Source organism: Idiotropiscis lumnitzeri, chromosome 16 (genome assembly GCF_059441095.1).
Source record: "Idiotropiscis lumnitzeri isolate Australia: NSW breed Sydney's pygmy pipehorse chromosome 16, RoL_Ilum_1.0, whole genome shotgun sequence".
NCBI classification, from domain to species: Eukaryota; Metazoa; Chordata; class Actinopteri; order Syngnathiformes; family Syngnathidae; genus Idiotropiscis; species Idiotropiscis lumnitzeri.
The window spans coordinates 15,229,019-15,248,436 of record NC_142406.1 but is presented as its reverse complement, the minus strand read 5'-3'; the positions used below and the strand labels follow the sequence as shown (position 1 = coordinate 15,248,436).

The 19,418-nt window shown below is 44.2% G+C and overlaps 4 protein-coding genes across 4 annotated transcripts in view; all 4 read right to left on the bottom strand.

Annotated features, from left to right (window-relative positions):
* Nucleotides 1-42: 42 nt before the first annotated feature.
* On the bottom strand, nt 43-3,407 carry LOC148321708 (uncharacterized). Its single transcript, XM_088318927.1, has 6 exons — nt 3,233-3,407; nt 2,348-2,452; nt 1,503-1,606; nt 1,194-1,365; nt 905-958; nt 43-656 (listed from the first exon to the last, which is right to left on the bottom strand). Exons 1-6 carry the CDS (start codon nt 3,295-3,297, stop codon nt 437-439), a joined length of 720 nt encoding a protein of 239 aa, XP_088175053.1. The 5' UTR covers nt 3,298-3,407; the 3' UTR covers nt 43-436.
* A 290-nt stretch (nt 3,408-3,697) lies between these two features.
* Nucleotides 3,698-4,699, bottom strand: LOC148321707 (fatty acid-binding protein, liver-like). Its single transcript, XM_088318928.1, has 4 exons — nt 4,530-4,699; nt 4,282-4,454; nt 4,133-4,222; nt 3,698-3,788 (listed from the first exon to the last, which is right to left on the bottom strand). The coding sequence occupies exons 1-4, from the start codon at nt 4,651-4,653 to the stop codon at nt 3,738-3,740; spliced, it is 438 nt and encodes a 145-aa protein (XP_088175054.1). The 5' UTR covers nt 4,654-4,699; the 3' UTR covers nt 3,698-3,737.
* Nucleotides 4,700-5,017: 318 nt separating this feature from the next.
* slc9a1b (solute carrier family 9 member A1b) lies at nt 5,018-11,348 on the bottom strand. Its single transcript, XM_088318925.1, has 12 exons — nt 10,880-11,348; nt 9,458-9,918; nt 8,991-9,241; nt 8,689-8,906; nt 8,330-8,526; nt 8,128-8,217; nt 7,914-7,984; nt 7,648-7,815; nt 7,208-7,316; nt 7,022-7,120; nt 6,774-6,849; nt 5,018-6,692 (listed from the first exon to the last, which is right to left on the bottom strand). The coding sequence occupies exons 1-12, from the start codon at nt 11,172-11,174 to the stop codon at nt 6,502-6,504; spliced, it is 2,226 nt and encodes a 741-aa protein (XP_088175051.1). The 5' UTR covers nt 11,175-11,348; the 3' UTR covers nt 5,018-6,501.
* A 1,325-nt stretch (nt 11,349-12,673) lies between these two features.
* pvrl2l (PVR cell adhesion molecule related 2 like) overlaps nt 12,674-19,418 on the bottom strand; it is an 80,836-nt gene continuing 74,091 nt past the window's right edge. Inside the window, exons 7-10 of the mRNA XM_088319085.1 lie at nt 16,313-16,442; nt 16,154-16,211; nt 15,913-16,011; nt 12,674-15,632 (exon numbers count right to left, since the gene is read on the bottom strand). Coding sequence (XP_088175211.1) covers nt 15,459-15,632; nt 15,913-16,011; nt 16,154-16,211; nt 16,313-16,442 — 461 coding nt within the window. The 3' untranslated portion in view covers nt 12,674-15,458. The remainder of the gene's footprint in view (nt 15,633-15,912; nt 16,012-16,153; nt 16,212-16,312; nt 16,443-19,418) is intronic.

Sequence of the window (19,418 nt, the reverse complement as noted above, 5' to 3'; positions counted from 1 at the left end):
AAATGCCGGGAAACATTTTAGATCACAAGTGAGCACGCATGGTTTCCTTAAAGCGAGTTTATTTCTGAAAATAATCGCATCTTCCTACAGATGACAAAAACATGCACCAGAAAAAAAAATGAACAAGAAAAACCCCAACAAACTTTGTACTTGACCGATGAAGCAACGCAAACAAGGCCTATGAAGTGTTTTTCAAACGGCTGAAGGGGTGGAGTGAATTTAAAAAAAAAAAAATACCGGACGCTCTTTTGGCAAGGGACAATTAAACAGAAGTGTATGACTTGAAAAGCAATTCTGTCATTAAAATAAAAATGAAAAAATTGCGGGCCACAAAATCATCTTCCAGGTTGAGGGGCGGGGGATCAAATGTTGTCCAAACGCGCCAATCACATTCAAGTTCAAACAAAACCGCTTCCTGGACCCCCGTCGCCTTCGCTTAGCGTCCTCCCGATTTGCGGCCCGTCCAGGAGCGCGAGCGAGAGCGAGACCTGGACACTGAACGGGACTGGGAGCGGGAACGTGTCGGGGAGCGTTCCTGGCGCGGGGCTTCCTCGGCGTAGTGGGCGGCGGCTGGCGGTTTGGCGGCGGGTTCGGCGGGCGACGCCGATCTGGAGGGGGAACGTCCTCGAGACTCTCGTCGTGGCTTCGGGTAGTGCCTGAAAACAGGATGGCAACCGCTTAGCGTCACATGACTGATGCGGCAAAATCGTTGTGAGTGTCGGGACGAGAGCGGTGGTTGACAGCAGCGCTTGCGCACGTTTGACATTTAAAAAAAAAAATAAAAAAAATGTGACACTTGATTGTTTTATAGCTGTTTATGTTGACGCAAAACAAACAAATGAGCAATTCAAGCACCTTTCACAGAAATATCTGGCAAGAAAAATTCTAAAAACAAAGACCGTACCTGTCCTCTTCGCGGCCTCGGCTCCCTCCTCGTCCGTGTGGGCGTCCGCGAGATCTGCAGGAGCCAAAATGTCCCGTCAGACGACTCAACATCGAGGAACCCCATCAGCGAGCGAGACAACTAAGGCGTTTTTTGATCTTGACGGAATTTTCTCCCCATCCCATTCCGCGCAATTTTTTAATAGAGTGGAAGTTTTTTTAGATCGAAATGACAAGGACATGCAAAAAAAAAAAAAATAAAACCAAAAATCACATTAAATGGCAAGCGAGCGTAATCGGACGCCACTTACTCTCTGGGGCTCTCCGAGTGTTTGCGCCGTCGATCGTAGCAAGGGCTACGCGAGCGGCGGCGGTCGTAGCTGCGGCTGCGCGAGCGTCTGCGGCGGCTGTCGCGGTCGTAGTCGTCGTAGCGGGACGAGCGCGACGGGGAGCGCCGCTCCTTCGTCTTCATCTGATTGGGCGCTGAGAAAATATCAAGAAAATAACTTTTTTTTTTTTTTTTAAGATACACGATCAGTGCTGAGGAATTTTTTTTGGAGGGGGGGAGATTTCAAAAATAATCTGTTCCACCCCAGAGAAAAGAAGAGCCAGCCACTCACTCTTTCGGTCTCCCTGGGCGAACTGGATCTCGATCTGGCGACCGCAAACCCACTTCCTGTCCAGGCTGTGAAGAGCGTCCTCTGCGTCGCGCACATCCTCAAACATGCTGAGCGGTTAAGGCTGTTTTTTTTTTTTTACTTTCTTTGCAAACTTCTTTCAAAAGAAGGGGTGTGAGGCCACACACATTCACACATTTTCTCAAGATATTTGACTCCAATTAGTCATGCTTCAGCTTGTGAGGTTGAAATGGTGAAGCAGACGTGACACACAGTTGGCGGTTTTCAAACAATGGTCTCAGGGCTCAGAACACAAATCAAAAAAAGGCACGAACAGCTGATTGACTGAGTTGAAAAATTAAGTTGCTTTCAAAGCTGATTTGTGGAAAATGTGTCTTGAGAGGATACAAAATTATTCCGACTTGTTACCTTTGCTTGACTTCATCTTGATCTTTACACTCTTTAATCGATTCCCACATACAGCGGGCGACTTGGGTCGGGTCTCCTGCTTGACTCTTTAAAACGTTCTTTTCTTTAGCCCGCTCTGTGCCACTGCCGAGCTTTGCCTCCGACACCTTTTTCCTCTTCATGCTTTACTTCCTCCCAACCTTTTCCCTCCCTTTGGTCTGTGCCTTGTCTCTTTACAGCTACGCTACACGGGTCTTTGTTACTCTGTGTGGCCGCTTCCACAAGGGGATGCTTTAACATTTTCTGAAGCGATAACAGAAAAATAATCACTGTTAGAGAGGTCAATCGATGCAAAGAAACAAAAACATCACAAACCACAAATCGGCTCTGCTGCTAAGGGAAACAATGTTATTTGTTAGGACTTTTTGGGGAAAGGATATTGAATGTATGCAAATCCTCTTGGTTGACGCGTATAGAAGTCAAGTGGGATGTAGACATCTACTACTGGCCCATAGCGGCCAAACTCACGCCGCAAATCCTCAGGCCTGAACACCGTAAATATACAAGTGTAACTCAACTGGGCAGCATGTGCGATGGGTGAGTGAGCTCAAAAGGGCCAGTTCACCACAAACCTGCGGGTCAAGAAACTTACCTGTAGGACTGGGCGATTTGTTTTGAAAATCCATTTTGACTTTGTGAGAGACTTCAAGGCATTAGTTTTTTTCCTCAGGTCAATCGCCCAACCCTATTTATCTGGATCCACCATTTTGTTGATTTTTGGTGAACTGGCCCATTAAAAAAATAATCATGAATCTGTGTAAAACAAACAGCTGTGCAATTTACAGGGTGTCTATAAAAGACTCTTGACAATTCAATAAATGTTCAACAAGGGCAAGTGAAGAGAAGAATCTGTGGAAATTTACAAACTCAAAAATAAAAAAGGCAAAACAGACTGGACACACTGCACATTTTCTATAAAGACAACCGTTTTCATAATTTCGAATATTCAAACCGGCTGCAAAGCTTTTTTTTCAGTTTACGACGAATTTGCGAAAGGTAACAAAACTTGAGTTATATACACGCCCACAAGCGTAACTTGGACGCTATTACACTTTCGCTAATTAATCAATTTCAAATTAACCCAACACACTTAATGTACAAAAATGAATAACGCGGTATTTGATTTCAAATCAAAGTATAATCGTCAAGATTATGAAAGGCGAGTGCCCATTGAAGAGAGCGGGCCTCTGTTAGCTAGTTGCTAGGCTAAGTTAGCTTCTCGCGAGCCACCAATTTGCGGTTAAAGCGCCGGAATTTAAACTCACCTGGACTCGTCGGAGATGTTTCTGACAAACAAGGACGAGTTCGGCGGACGCATGTAGCGAGCCATAGCTTTCGTTTCGGGTGGAAGCTTGGCAAGTTGCAAACTACAACAAATAAATGTGCTCCTTTCTTTGCCAATGTGGTGCCAAAACGAGGCTCGTCTTCTTCGCCGCTGGTATTTGCGTGCTTTAATGAGTTTGAGGTGCACCACAGCGCCCTCTTAAGTATTATCTGATGTTAGTCTCAAATTACGTTTTGGCGTATCACGACCACCTACTAGTTTATAAAACTTGTCTTTCCAGGGCAGATTATAGGCCATGAATACACATTCTTTTGTTTGCTGTCCAAATAAATAAATAAATAAATATATATATTTTTTTTATTTCGGACACTTCCTTTCACACGTGCAACTCCCCCCCTCCTCCTGACAAAGTGACAACATTAACAACCTACAAACTGTTTAACGTCCCAGGTTTATTAGTAGACTTGACTTGTTCAATGATGACGTCACACTCGCTTGCTTCTGCTGACGTAAGTCACAGAGCCAGTTGTGACGGTCTGTGGGGAAAGAAACAAAGAGCTTTTGAAAGGTTCTCAATCAAAAGATGAATCATTCACACCATTGTGATCCAAATATTCCCAAACAGTGCTGGCGGACATTAGCGTGCTGTGCAAGATTATCAGAAATGATCAAATTTCACTTAAATGTTCCCAAAAAATCATATTACTTCGGTTTACTTAGGACTAATTGTCACCAGGTACTGTATTACACTGCCCTCTGGTGGCCAAGTGGCACACCAGAAGGAGCACCACAATGCCCACTGAAGTGGAGCAAAAAAAAAAGTATCAAAAACTATTTTTCGTTTGGTTCAATAAAGGTTGGGAAGTGATTTTTGACTGACCTCAACCATGTCCTCCCCTTGCATTTCTCGCACCGACGTGAATTTGTCAGACTCGGTAATCAGCTTCCCGTTCTCCTCCCTGACGACGCACTGCAAAAGCAACACCGTGACACTCCAAACGCAACAACCAAGACGAGTCGTGAGCTTACTTTGAACTTCCTGCCGTCCACCGAGGTCATTTCCGTCTCTTTGCCGATGCAGAACGAGTGCGTCTTACTGAATTTGGGCGTCTTGAAGGTGTACGTCCAAGCGTCGCCCTTCTGCTCGAACACAAGCAGCGGCTTGACATCCTTGCGCATCTTGATGACCATTTGGGGCGCACCTTCAACACACACAGCCGTTTGCATCATTGGATCATTATTTTTTTAACAGGAGAATTATTTTCTTCTCGGTTTACCCATCGCCTTCATGAACTCGTCCAGGTTTTCCTCCGAATAAACCTTCCAGGTGCCGCTGAAGTCCATGTCTGCTCCTGCTGGCGTCGCGTCGTGTTTGTGGCTTGTTGAGCTGCTGGTTGGCATGTTAGGGAGTTGGAACTCCCTGTTGTTCCATTAATGCACAGTCACACCAGACATTTTTTCTTAAAAAACAAACACAATTTTTTTATGTCATATTTTACGCATTTAAAAGATAAAAAATAATGAGAAGGCGTTGACGTGTTTTTTTTGGGGGTCATTTAAAAAATGTTTACTTTTTTTGCAAGCACAATAGGTTTTTGAGGTTCTTCATATTGTATTTTACACATATTCTATAAAATAAAAAAATAAATATATATATATGATAAAGTAACTAAATAAAATGCATTCATCTGGATCTATTTTTTTTTAAATTTGTAAACATTTAAAAATATCACAAACCTTTACATTAAAAAAGGAAGAAAAACACTTCAAGTACAAACTTTTATTTTCATCCCAACTGTCAGCAATCAACATTTTCTGGGGTTGAAAATATAAAAAAAATACTTTGGCTGGCACATCCTTAAACCTTCTTTTAAGGCAAACATGCAAACAGGCAGTTGAAGCTCAGGCAGCAACGAGACAATATTTTAAAATAAAAAAAAATTGACAGAAATTCTTGGAGATTGAATTGAATGTAGGACTGAAAAAAAAAGATGGATATTTGTAACTCTTGAGTATTGGAAAATGTGTTTTACGATAATATGGAAAGAGGAGGAAAATTAATTCAATGAGGAAACGTGAAAGATTTTTTTTATTTTTTTTTTGCAAAGCAAAAACAGTCCAGTTCAAACAAGCCTTTACAGTCCCTGAGAAAAAACATTCGCCACATTTGCAACAACAAATGCATTTTTTTTTTTTTTTTAAACATCTTTTTTTGGGGGGTGCTTATACTACGCATGTGCTTCGAAGGGTCAGCTCCATCCATTTGGCGTCACGAGCAATTAAAAACAAGCGCAAAGGAATTAAAAAAAAAAAAAGGTACAGTAATCCCCCCACATAATTAGTTTTTGTGATGGGGCATGCCTTGAGATGCAAGTTTCATTTGTTCCATTAATTCATCCCAGCATACCCCCCCCCCAAAAAAAAATCCTAATTTAATTTTAATAATGAAAATAGCACTCTATAATATACTGTAGAAAAACATACAGTCATAGCGCAACAATTATGATGAAAAGAATTAAACAGTGCTCGCCTCTGCCACCGGGGGCAGTATGTGGACAAAGAAGAGTTTCACAACTAATTCTGTGAGTATCAGTCTATTGTTTGTCTACATGTTGCTGCACCCCTTGTGCTCAAATGGCTTGAAGCGTTAGAACGCAGCCATCTTGATGCTATCCCTTAGCTTGCGCATGGCGTTTTGCATTGTTCATTAGCATAAAGCTAAGATGATGATGCTGTTTTTTTTTTGTTTTTTTTTATAGAATTCACTTAATTATTTTTGTTTTATGTTTACTTTGATCATGCTTGTTTCGCAAATGTGCTTTTAAGTAAAAAAAAAAAAAAACGATTATCTGAACGATGACTCATATCTAAAAAAAATGTGAGTTAGGTCACTCATATGTCAAGGCACCGTTGAATTTTCTTTAAGTCACGTTAAGAAGCCTCAGGATGGCGCCAAAGCCCTGGATAATGAGAAAGTAGTAATTGGCGTCAAGGAATGATGTTGAAGTGATAGCTTGACTGGTGGAGCTAAGTTTAGCCTGGGTTGCTAGCGGAAATTCCACTTAATCTTAACTCCATGTGTAAGATGTTGCAAGTCTTGTAAAAAAACATTTTGGAATCATAATTTGTGGCATGTCGCCCTTTTTAAAATTGCAATTTGAAACTTTTTTAGGAGGTGTGTCAATTACTCTTTTTTGATCCCGTCTCGCAAGAAGATCTGGGGATTAAAAACCTTCGACATCTTTTGAGCTATGACTTTGGACCGGGATCACTGAGACGGCGCAACACATTGAGCTGCTGCTGCTCCTCCTCCTCCTCCTCCTCCTCCTGGAACCCGCGGGCGGATTCGTTCAGCTGGCTGACGCCGTTGGAGGCGCTCGGGTCCCGGCGGGCCTCCACCGGGGTGCTCTCGCCGTCGTCGTACGTGTAAACTCTGTGTGCTGAGGCAGCGCGCGGTTTGGGTGTTACTACGCCTGCCGCATTCACATCGCAAAAAAAAAAAAAAAAGTATTGCAACAGACCTGGTTCGAAGGCGACCCGTCTGATGGAGGGAGGCGGGTCCGGGCGTTTTGCCGGAACGGTCAGATAGTGGCTCATCTGTGAAATGCAAAGTGGTCATCATCCAAGAGTCAAAAGAGGGGCACGTGGCCATCATTTTCTCAAAATGTGATACGAGGGCTCCCTCTAGTGGTGAATGACGGAATTGTGTTCCAGCGCCTTAAACTTTTTATTTGTCTGACACTTTTTCTCAAAGTCTGCGCATACTCACCCTCCTCTCCATCTCCACTCGTTGCTTCCTGAAGCGAACCTCGCTCACGTCGTCTTCGAAGGGGTCGATCATCAGGTCATGTCTGCTGTAGGAACGAAGCTGGCGACAAGCACGCAAAAAGCACAAGTGTGTCAAATGGCGGCCCGCTGACGAAGAAAAAAAAATGAAAAGTCGTCCTCAGCCTACCCGCTGTCTGTTCTTCTGCATGTTGGCGTGCAACATCTTCCGGATTTCCTTTTCGCGACTTTTGGAGATGTTCGTCTTGCGTTGGGACGGAGCTTGGGCTTCGATGTCCCTGAGGTGCAGATCAGATCAGAACACACTTTTATCTGAGTTTAACTCGTTTACTGCCATTGACGACTGAAGGCGTCAAAGATCCATTTTTTTTTTTTTTACTCGGCTGGCAGTGAATGAGTTCATATATTTATTTACACCACCTGTGTATTTTTTCTATTATTTGTATGGTATTGCCAGCTGTAGCTTGGTTGTTGAAGGTTTATAATTACCAAAACATGCTAATTTGCGGTAGCATCGAGAATGCCATTTGGAATTACACGCTAGCATTAAGACAGCTGACATTTGTTCGGCAAAATTGTGCCCGAGAGTCGTCTTTTCATCATACTTACGGCACCGTGGAGGGCGCTTTGAAGACGCCGACGCCGCCCCCGCTCTCGACCATCATCATGGCCTGCTTCATCTCCATCTTGTTGTAGAAGGAGAGCAGCTGCGGCTCTGTGGAGCGGTCGCCCGCGATCAGACACTTCTTCACGTAGGACTTGTTGAAGCGGCTCAGCCTGAACAAAATCGATAAAATGAAGCAACAGGCGACAAGAATGGCGGAGCTTAAAAATGTAAATGAGGGGAAAACTGAAACGTGATGAAAAGGTCATACTTGTCTTTCCAGTGATGGTGTCCATAATGACCACAAATGTCCTCGATTCCGACAAGGAGATGATCCAGGAACTAAATGACAGAATTTAGGATTACTTCTGGACTACAACTTTTCCAACATCAACGCTGGAACGGAACACCTGCCATTTCTGTTTTTTTTAAATGCCACAAATGGCCACTAGGTGGTGCTGTTTTTAACGAACTTGAAACCTGACCTGCGTGTGAATCTCCTCGTTAATGGAGCCGTCGCATTCCCTCTTCTTCTTCACTTCCAGAAGCTCCACCAGAGGCCTGATGGTCATTCCCTGCCATCATAAAAAAATAATTAATAAATAAATAAAAAATAAATAAATAAACATCACACAGATGCTGCATTTTTATGTCATGGAAATGGAGACAAATCATTTTAAAAATGACCTGGACGAAAACGGTGAAGAAGATGACGGTGATGATGGCGGTGAGAAACAGGTGCTTCATCTTGTTGTCGGTCAGCACGAAGCCCAGCGAGAAGGCGATGGCGCCTCGCAGGCCACCGTAGGCCACGATGAACTGGTCCTTCTTGGTCAGTTTGACGATGCGGAACTTGTTGATGATGAACGTCAGGCCCACCACGCCTGAAACACAAGACGGGGACCGGATCAGATTTATTCATTGAATTTCTTTGCTGTTGCAGTTTAAAACAAAAAAATTATTAACCTCACTTGCGGCACACTGACTCCCTCTAGTGGCTCATGAAAAAAAAAAAAATCAGGACGCAGTCTTGCGGTGTTGCTCACCCAGAACTCTGGAGACGAGGCAGAGGACCACGGTAACGATGACGAAGGTCCAGTTCCAAGCGTGGGGTCCCGCCACGGTGGAGACGCCGAGGAAGATGAAAATGAGCGTCTCGCTCACGCTGCTCCACATCTTCAGGAAGTATTTGACCGTCGTGTAGGACTTGTGTGAGATGTTGGCCTCCACGTACGGACGCATCACCACGCCGCACGCTATCAGCCTGGAGCAGGGGCGGGAAGACAATAAACGATCTAAAATATGAATACATATTTTCAAACAAGCCGTTGAAGTCCTCGGCACTCACGACATGATGCCCGACAGGTGGAAGACCTCCGCCGACAGGTAGGCCATGTAGCTGTAGAGGAAGACGAAGAGCGGCTCGATGACGCGCGTGTGCGAGGTGAAGCGCGACGTGAACGCGCCCAGCAGCCCGTAGATGGCGCCCACCAGGATGCCGCCGCACGACACCACGAAGAAGCACACCACGCCCAGTAGGGCGTCGGTCACCGTCACCGCGCCGGCGTGGGAAAACTCCTCAAACAGATGGTACAGAACCTGCATGCACACATTTAAAAAAAAAAAAATGGGTTCGGATGTCATCTGTTTGTGTATCAAATCTGGCCATGACCTTCAAAACCGAACAAAACTTGCTTCAGCCAACGAGGACGAGCAAAACACATTTGCGGCAACCTAGAAACATTTAAGCCGCTACTGAAAGCCGAGAACCAACTCGCCACGGGTAAAAACAAAATGTCCGCCGCGGCCCCTCACCACGGTGACGGCATCATTGAGAAGCGACTCGCCGAAGACCAGGATGTGCAGCAGCTCGTTGATGTGGATCTCCTCGAAGACGGCCAGCACGGCCACGGGATCCACGGCCGACACGATGGAGCCGAAGAGCAGGCAGGACAGCAGATCCACGCCGGCCAGCTGCGCCCCCTCCAGCCGGCACACGCCGTACATGGCGCCGCCCACGAAGAAGGCGTTCCACAGGGTGCCCACCACGGCGAACACCAGGATGGTACCCAGGTTCTCTGTGAAGGGCCGGATGGGCAGGAAGTAGCCGGCGTCCAGGATGATGGGCGGCAGCAGGTAGAGGAAGAAGAGCTTGGTGTTCAACACGGGCACCGTCTGCCGGATGGCCTTGATGACGCCGCCCACCAGCAGCCCCACGAAGATCAGCAGGCAGCTCTCGGGGACCACGTGGGACACTCGGGGAATGATGTGGAAGCCTGAGCACCCAAAAACGACAATTTCACGTTCATGCTTCGCATAGTCACGCCACGGCATTGTCGAACGGATTAAAAGCACTTTTCTGCCACCTGGTGGCAACGACAGGCAATTACAAGGGTCTTGATGTTCACATATGGCACACCCCATCCCTCGGTAAGGCCTCAGCTCGGCAGTCACGTGATGGTTCCGCCACTCAGTCAGCACACAACGCACTTTTGTTATCGGACCGCGCATTAAAGCAGGAAGTGGGACCGGCCCTCCCGGACAGCAGCTGGACGCGCTGATAAGACCAGAGGCAACCGCCAGCATGGACCTCAAACGACTAGCGCGTTGCGAGTGATGCTTACGCGTCATCTGTATTTTTTTTCTTTTAGACTTTTTAAATCCGCTGTTTACATTTTGCTGGAGGCATGCGGACCGAGAATTAATCAGGTCTTAGAAGACACATGCCGGACAGCTGCTTCGAGCTGACATGTCAGAGTTAAATCGGGTTGGAAGTTCCGCATGTAAATTGCTAACATGTCAGGATCATCCTCCGTGAGGATTGCAATGACAGTCTGGGATAAATGACAAGCATACTTCCAGCCAAAGTAAATATTTTTTTTTTTGCATATAAACATAGTGGTGTGCAATCCAAAAAATGGACTCCACATGCAAGCATGTTAGACTTTTGCAAAGAAAACAAGACAAAACAAAAAGATTTCTAGTCTACTTATAAAATAGAATGTCAAAATGCTCAAATATTCACATTTTGGTTCATGGGTGGGCACGGGGGGGGGGGGGGCACGCCCCCCCACCCCAACGTCTATAGCTACGGCCCTGCTTCTAATCTATCATCTGTTCCACCTGCTCAAATTTCAAATTGGAACGCAAAGGCACCCCTGGAATTTTTCTTTTCTTTTTTTTTTTTAAACGCACGTCCGTGACGTCAGAGTCCAACATGTTTAAAGGGCTACTCACCGAGTTTCATGAGCAGCGCGAGGAGGATCCACAGCGAGATCTCGAACGGCTTCCGCACGTACTCATAGTTGAACGACAGCACCGGGAAAGCCTTCTGGTGCGCCGTGCGGTTGCCCCGCTGGTGGTCCTCGTCTCCATGTCCGCGGGTGTGGTTGTCCGCCGCACCCGGGCTCGGTTTGGCGCAAACCACCAGCAGGAGCAGGAGCAGGAGCAGGAGGTGCAAGAGGAGGCGCGTCAAGCCGGGGACACGCGCGCTGGTGCCGGCCTGGTGCTGGGCCATGCTTGGGCGCAGCATCCGGTCTAGTCCAACTACAACGGAGACTAACGATGAAGAGGAGGAGGAGGAGGAGGAGGAGCGCGTGAGGACGCATGAGGGGGAGCGCGCTCTTTGACGCGCAGCCTCCTCTCAGATTCAGAACGCGGCATGTCTGGGAAGTAGAAGCCGCTGGGAGCAGATGGAGATTGTTCACAGTGGAAAGTATGGGGGGGGGGGCGTACAGTGCTTGTGGACGCGCTCTTTGCGCGCACGTTCCAGTCCAACCGGGATGCCAAGCGACACCTGCTGGCGCGGAGGAGCATAGCAATCACACGCGCGCATCTAACTCATCATGCGCTTCACCCAATCGCTACAATCTGTTTCTTTTTTCTTTCTCGCTGACCATTGTCAATTTCCCTCTTAGGCCCCGCCCCCTCATTGCTCCCACATATTTTAACCGCTTCGTTTTCCCACTTTGCAGAGTGCGTCAGGCCGCAGTCACGTGACCCCATCAGTGCTTTTCCAGCAGCTGATGAAGAAGAGAATGTCGTTGTGGGCGCGCGCGTGCGTCGAGAAATACGAATGCTGAGATAAGAGCATGAATGATCGTCATGCACGTTTTTTTTTTTTTTTCCCACACTCCCACTCGCGCGGCCGCCCACATTCGGCGGTTAAAAACAGACATTGGCTGGGAAAAAGATGTCCTGGCGGAGGACTCGCATTTGCCTGAAGAAAGTCAACCGCCTGCAAACTGAAAACATTCAAATCATTGAAATACCTATTTAAAAAGAAAAACAGTAAAAACGGTAGCTATAAATTTGAATCCCTAACCTTGGGTAGAAACATTAACATCAAAGCCTAATTTAAAAATCAGTTTGGAGTTCTTTTTTTTCCACTGATGAGAAACTGGAAAAAAAAAAAAAAAAAAACTCCAAACTTATTTTAAATAAGACAAGTTGAACGTTCTAACCCTAATTTGAAAAATTAACCATGGCTAAAAATGTCCAACCCTTGTTTGAAAACCTAATTTGAATCATTGTGCCTCCGCTTGGTGTCCAAGTGTGTCAGTAAAATTCCTCTGTGGTGTGACTGTCCTTCACATGAATGATTCCAAAGAGTTTGTGCGGTCGACCGTGCGCAAACGTTGTCACTGTCAAATATCAACAACGCGGTTGTTTTTATTTGGACTCAAATAAAGTTTCTTGCCGTCTAACTGCTCATCACAGAGTACGAGTGACGCTATCCGTAGCAAGTTCCTCCAAACGGGATGTGTTCTTGACAAGCTAGGCTAGTGCAAGGCGCTATGCTAGGCCCACTGATTCTCTTGAGCGGGCGTTTGCGCTAAATCAGAGAAAGACGCGACAAAGCATCGGCCGAATGGAGTTTTTGTTGCCGTTAGCCATCGTTAGCATCGTTAGCCACCCGAAAACATTCCGAACTCTGTTAGCTAGCGGGCGCCGTACATTATTAGCCAAATGGCGTCAACCTCACCAATAAGTTGTCACCTGATCTAATTTCCCGGAATCAGCAAACCAGAATCCTGGTGGATTAGCTTTCGGTTTTTATTTGACAAGACAAGGATTGGTAAAACATGTCCGTTATCATTTCTCCCCTCCCAAAAGCGTACAAAACAAAACTCATGACAAAAAAAAAAACAAAAAACATCTCCAGTGAAGACAAGCGAGGTCATTGTGTGTTGGTGGTGAGGATTGAAAAGCTCAAAAAATAAATTGTAATAATTAAAAAAAAAAAAAAAAAAAAGCAAACAAGGCACGTGTGGCTCTGTGATGAACAACGGTGCGGGGGTCGCTAACAGCGAACATTTGATCGTTTGTAAGAGAAATTTTTATCAAGATGAGGGCTGAACAATTAATAAATTGATTGGCAATAATTTTTTTGATTAAAAAAAAAAACCAGTCAATTAATCGGTGGGCCTCATTTTTAATCTGAACATATTTTTTCTTTATAATCCAGATGAATTTATTGCTTGTTTGTTTAAAAAAAAATAAAAATAAACGAGAAGAACATGAAAAAAATGATAGCGTCGAAAATCGCTTTTTTTTTTCTAAAAATCATTCAGCCCTAATTAAGACACCTGGGAAATCTTTCAAATGTCAATAAAGCGAGCGCTCACAGTAAAATGAAAGAAAAAAAAATAGGATTTCATCCTGGAAATGTAACTTTTTTCCCCCTTTAATCTTTTAATAGACAACATTTTGCTTAAATGTTTAGAAAGAGGAAAAAGGATGATTGAATTTAGCAATCCTCGACTATCCTGCGTTTTACGCCGACTGAAAACAATTTGTCGTGTACATCTTTGGGGATGATTCGATGTTTATTGTGAGACACGTCACGCATGCTTCGAAGAAAAAAAAAAATAAACAAAAAAAAAAAAAACGGGATTTGTGAAGAGTAAACATTTTTTTGTTGTTTTTCCCTTTTCAGTGTGGCCCAAGAACGACTCCTTGTCGCCGTTTTGGAACCAAGCAAATTCCAACATGCGCACACTCCCTTTTTTGTGTTTGAGTTTGAATCCCTTTAAGTGTCGGAGCGTTTCGCGGAGCATGCAGCAAAAGCAACAAACGTGATTGTCACTAAAATCAACACAAACAACCTTGAAAAAATTGAGCTCATCATCAGTTTTTCCGGAAAGTTTAACCCGTTGACATGTTGTCTGAGTGCTGTGAGGGAAAAATAAAAATTAAAAAAAATTATGAATAAAATCCCACTTTTGGTCTTCAACCGGATTTGATGATGAAAATTTCTTACACAAAGAAAAAAAAAACAACGAAGAATGCAGTCAAAGAGCTTTGGGAAGGAACAAGCCGGTCATCATGCCATGCACAGTTACATGATTCAAGTCCACACATTTCATGATTATTAGCAATATTATTCATATTTTCTTGCGCCGTCAGCACCGTTCGGGAGTTCAGTGACGACGTTTTCCGTTTAAAAGTAAAACACGCACCTCAACCTCCTCGGTAGAGGCACAGAGAACCACTATAGTTTCTGACATTTTTTTTTTTTTTTTTTTAACACCAATAATTATGTATCATCATCATCATCAATATTAGAAGTACTATTTACAATGTTGGTCATTTGGTACAACGTTGACATCCATTTTCAATGGCAGTATTTCTCCCTCATATGCTCATCGGACACTTCATTAGGGACACCTTCCAATGAGAGTTTCGCATGTAGAGATGATAAAGCTCACGTTCCAGAAATGATGGAAAAAAAAACAAAAAAAAAACGTAGTAGTGTGCTTGCTGCGCATGTGCTTGCCAAACCTTGACGACAAACTTCCGGAGTATCAAAATATTAGGGACGGTTCACATACATAAATACTTTTAAAAGTGAGCATTCCTGTTCAAAATATTTTACCTCGTAAAGGCTTGTGTGCCTAATAAAGTGTCCGGTGTGTGTACAGAAAACCCCCTCTCCATCATTTTTTCTTTTTTTTGCACACTTAGTAAATATTTTGGTCAAATTATCTTTAAAATCTAATGTAATTCCGCAGTTGACCACTAGAGAGCGCCATACCGATTTTATTGGCGACTGAACATTTAGTTTTGGAATATTTCCATATTGTGAATTTCTGTCCACGATGGAGGGAGGTTTACTTTACATTTACATACATTTGTGTTACATTCCTTGTGATGGACGCCTGAATGTGCTTGTGTGTGTGTGTTCAAAATTAAAACAATTAAAAAAAAAATACAACATTAGAGTGTAACTTTTTTTTTTCTTCCTGTGTTGGGAATGGATTTTTTTTTCCCTTAAAAGGAGCTTATGTGAGTGATAGCGAGTGGTTAGGGCTGGGCGATTAATTAGTTTTATGCATACCCTAATATATATATCCTAATATATATAAATATATATTAGGATATATATATATATTTTTTTTTTTTTGTAGTTCCGTTGACGTGCATTGCTTACACTAACAACATGGCTGCAAATAGCGAAATGCTATAATGTTAGCAATCATTTTTACATAACTGTTTCGACAAAAGGGACTAGCACTTATTTTTGCATTACCTGAAAAGACAAACACATTTATCAAAGCTGATGCAAGTTAATGCAAAGTCCCAAAAAAAAAAAAAAATAAAAAAACGAAGCTTGTTGGGAAAAGAGTTGATTAAAAATCGGTTTTAAGGCCATATCACCCAGCCCTACAAGAAGCCAATCAGCTGCTTTAACCCTCGCTATGTTATCCTCATCAGTGACTGTGCGACATAAAAAAAGGTGTTGGTTTAAAGTATGTTTAAAAAAAGAAAACAAAATAAAGGTCACAGCAGAGACGCTCCCAGTGGCCGGCCACGCTTACACGTACATGGCGGGCGACACGAAGCTCTCACCGCGAGCGATGTTGGCGGTCGGCAGAGACTCGTGATTGGTCGAGACCAGGTCCAGGTCCGGGTTCAGGTTCAGGTTCACTTCGTCTGGCAGCGGAGGTCCGCCGCCGTTCGGCGCGCCGGGAGTTTCGCTGCCCGAATTCTGCGAGAATGAAAAATAATTGTCATTGTTTGTTCTTACAAGAAAAAAAAAAATTGTCGTAAATTTGCATACTATCTTGCTTTGTTCAATGAAATTGTAATCTTGAGAGAATAGCTGAAAAAGTCAAAATCTTAAACTTTTTATATATTTTTTTTAATGATAAAATAAAACAGATTTAAGATGTATATTTTGTAAGGGAAAAAAATCATAATCCTAGAATAAAAAGAATAAATTTAAAAAAATTGTGAAAAATGTTAGGCGAAAAAACGCGTTACGTTACCCCGACAGGCTCGCTTCCCGTCGGCTCGTAGTAGACGTCCCCGGCCGGGGTGAGCGGCGCCATCTCAGTGGCGCCGGGACCTTCTGACGGCTTGCTGAGCTGCGATTTATACATATAAAAATGAAATTAATGAACTTCGTTATGATAAATTCTGCCATCTAGTGGAAGAGCAACAAGTGCTAATCACCTCTGATCAATACAAGAGACACTAATTGATCGATGCTTTGATTGACTGACTCACCAGCTCGGTGGAGCCGCCGCTCTGGACAGGGGGCGGGGGCTTGTGCTTCGGGGGGCCGCTGATTGGACGACAGACGTTCAGATTAAAAATGACGAAAGCAAATATGGCAGCGACGCAATCGAGTTGATCAACCGGCATTCCGATTGGCCGAGGACTCACTCGGCGTCGCGTTGGCGTCGTCGGACGAAGAAGACGAGGCCCACCACGATGCCGATGATGGCGAGGGCGCCGATGAGGCCGCCGATCACCGCGCCGGTCGACAGGCCCGGTGCCATGAGACGCTCCTCCTCTAGGGGGCGACACGTGACACAAAATCAGGACAATGCGCGATTGCGTAAGAGCTCATCGGAGACTGGAGGTTAAAGGTGCCCTGCCTTTGCATTCTCTCACGTTCTCTACATTCTTTTTGAATATATTAAAACGAAATAAATGACTTTTTACCAAATTCAAATTTATTACCATGCACCTGCACGTGCACAAAAATGGGCTAATAATTGAGTAAACGTGAAATGGAAATACTGAGGAGTAAGTGAAGAAAAAAAAGAGTAAAAAGGATTCTGATTTGAGAGGTTTTTGAAATTTAGAGAGCAAAAAAATAGACCACTTGAAGTGCAGCAGAGGTCAAAAAGATGTTTTGAGCGTCGCGCCGATATGCACGGAGCATATTTCACGGCATGGATTGCGCTCTTCACCCATGCATGAATATTTTCTCCATAAGGAAGACGCGTTTTAAAGATAAAAAAAAAAAAGTGGCCACGGTCACATTACGCCCTCTTTCCTTTCAGTTCAGAAAAAAAACGTGTAAAACATGTAGAGGGTTTTATTTTTCCCTTGCAGAGAGCAGAATGTTTCAAGGTGACGCCGTGTTTTTCTTTCCAAACACTTCAGATGACACAAAACTGAGCAGGAAAAAACAAAAAAAAGAGAGAGAAAAGAACATGAACTGTCCCCCTGACGTTCCGTGCCTCGCCGCCAGGGGGCACTGTGCTACCATCAGAAGCACACGGATTGTTTAAATAACTGCTGTCATTTCAGACGGACCCTTAAGGCACCTCCTGACTTGTGAGAAAGTGTTCAACTGAAAAGGATGTTTGGAGCACTCTCGGTTCTGTTTGAAGGGAAAAACGAAGCTTTCCACTCTGCCACGGAAGCGAGAGAGAGAGAGAAAAACGCAAGAGGAGTATTAAGCAGAATAGGAGGAGGAAGAGAAAAATGAGAAATCAGAGGAAGGAAGAGAGGATAAAAAGGAGGAAAACAACCGTGAAGAGGCAGACTTGGAAGAGGAGTAAAAAAAAAAGAAAAGAAAAAAAGATGAAACTCAAGAAGAAGGAGAAGGAGGAAGATGAAAACAAGGAGGAAGAGGAGAAGGCCACTTCCTGTGACACTTTGTCTCCCTCCTACCTTGCGGCCTCATGCTTTGATCCCTCTCACATCATTCAGACTACTTTACGCTTATGTGCACACACACACACGCACACACACACACACACACACACACACACACACTCTTCACAGGCACATTTCTGCCTTCCAGCATCGTCTTGTTGCTCATTTGCGCACATCGAAAAATGGCCTTCCCCTCATAAAAACACCTTTTTTTCTAACGAAAAACACACACACACACACGCCAGTGTGACTCCAAAGCATTCACATTAGCATGGCGGCTCCCATTTGCAGACAAATTGACTCACTGATGCTGATGAGCGCCAGCAAAGAAAACACAAATCCATAAACACCGCAAACAAGGACGCCCCCAACACATATACACACACACACACACACAAACGCACTCAACCCCCCTCCAGCCTCCAAAAGACTTCCAAAGTGACGAGTGCACGGAAATGACTGCAATCAGCCGGCAATTACGGTGAATAAAGCGGGAGATTTTGGAGGCTAAAAGCTTCTTTATTCCTTTCAGTAGGCCACTTGAAGAGGAGGAGGAGGAGGAGGAGGGGCCATTTATTTAAAAAAAAAAAAAGGTAAAGCAAAGCTCTGTAGCATGAAAAGATGATTTGAAGCCGCTCTCGTTTGTTTGTTGAAGCTTCAACTTCGGACCAAGACATAGTTCTTTTGGAAAAAATGTTCTTAAATGAAATACAATTGTGAAAAAAATAATTAAAATACGACTTGAGCAATTACGCTAATAGGCAATTCAAATCAACGAAAACAATACAGCAAAAAAAAAAAAAAGAAAATAAATTGAAACCACAAAAAAACAAACAAAACAAAAAAGATGATTGATTACAAACAAACACTGAATTCAAACACACAAGAAATTAAATCAAAGCACAAAACAATGCAAGACGCGACGACGACGCGTTCAAACCACAGAAGAAGAAGTCAATAATTAACGTCGAGACGATGAATAATTCCACGCCGAGTGGAAGGAAGACGTGACACTGGCGCCGCTCCAACAATTAACTCCGGCGCACCTGGCCTGGCTTTTGCCTCGCCGAGGATGTGACATGTTCGCTTCCCGGGGACGTGACCCGCGACGTCTTCGGCAAACACGAGGCTAAGCTATCATGAGCGCCCGCCGCTCGCTTCGCGGCCCCCCCGCGCATACTTTGACCTCAGCTCGCGTGAATTATTCATGCTATGACCGCGCTCGGTCCCCAAAAGGGAGTGAAAACAAACACACACACACACACTGCAAAAAGTGACTTGACTCGAGGCAAAATATTTTTTTTTTTTCCTCGCCAGGCAGTTTGTGTGCAAGCGCGTCATGTAAATTGATATGGATCGATCACAAGTGAGCATATTCATTCGAGCGAGCGTGGCGGAAATGCGGGTGACAACAGGCAATCAGTCGACGTAGTTTTGGAGCAGGATGGATTTGTCTTTGTTTTTATCTGATGCGTAAATGACAAAAATATATTTGTTGATAACGTCCGCCCTCACAACGCTGTCCAAAGGAGGTGTGCGGCTCTTCTTCGCTTTTGGAATGCAAGCATCTCCTTTGGCGCCTCTTGTAAGACAATTGATGCTGCCCTCTACTGGTCGGAGTTAGACATTGTACGCTAAAGTAAGCAATTTTTAAAAATAATTCGAATTCTAATAAATCTATTGCTGAAAAAAATTGCTAAAATGAAGTCTTATACTCCTCATCCAGTTTTTGCAGAATATACACACACACACAAAGCATCCAAGTGTGACCTTTGACCTTCAGTCTGGCTACCAGTGTTGCTGTTTTGTGTCTGTCCCCTCTCTGCGTATGTCTCTACCCATTTAACAGATTATACCCCCCCGCACACACACACACACG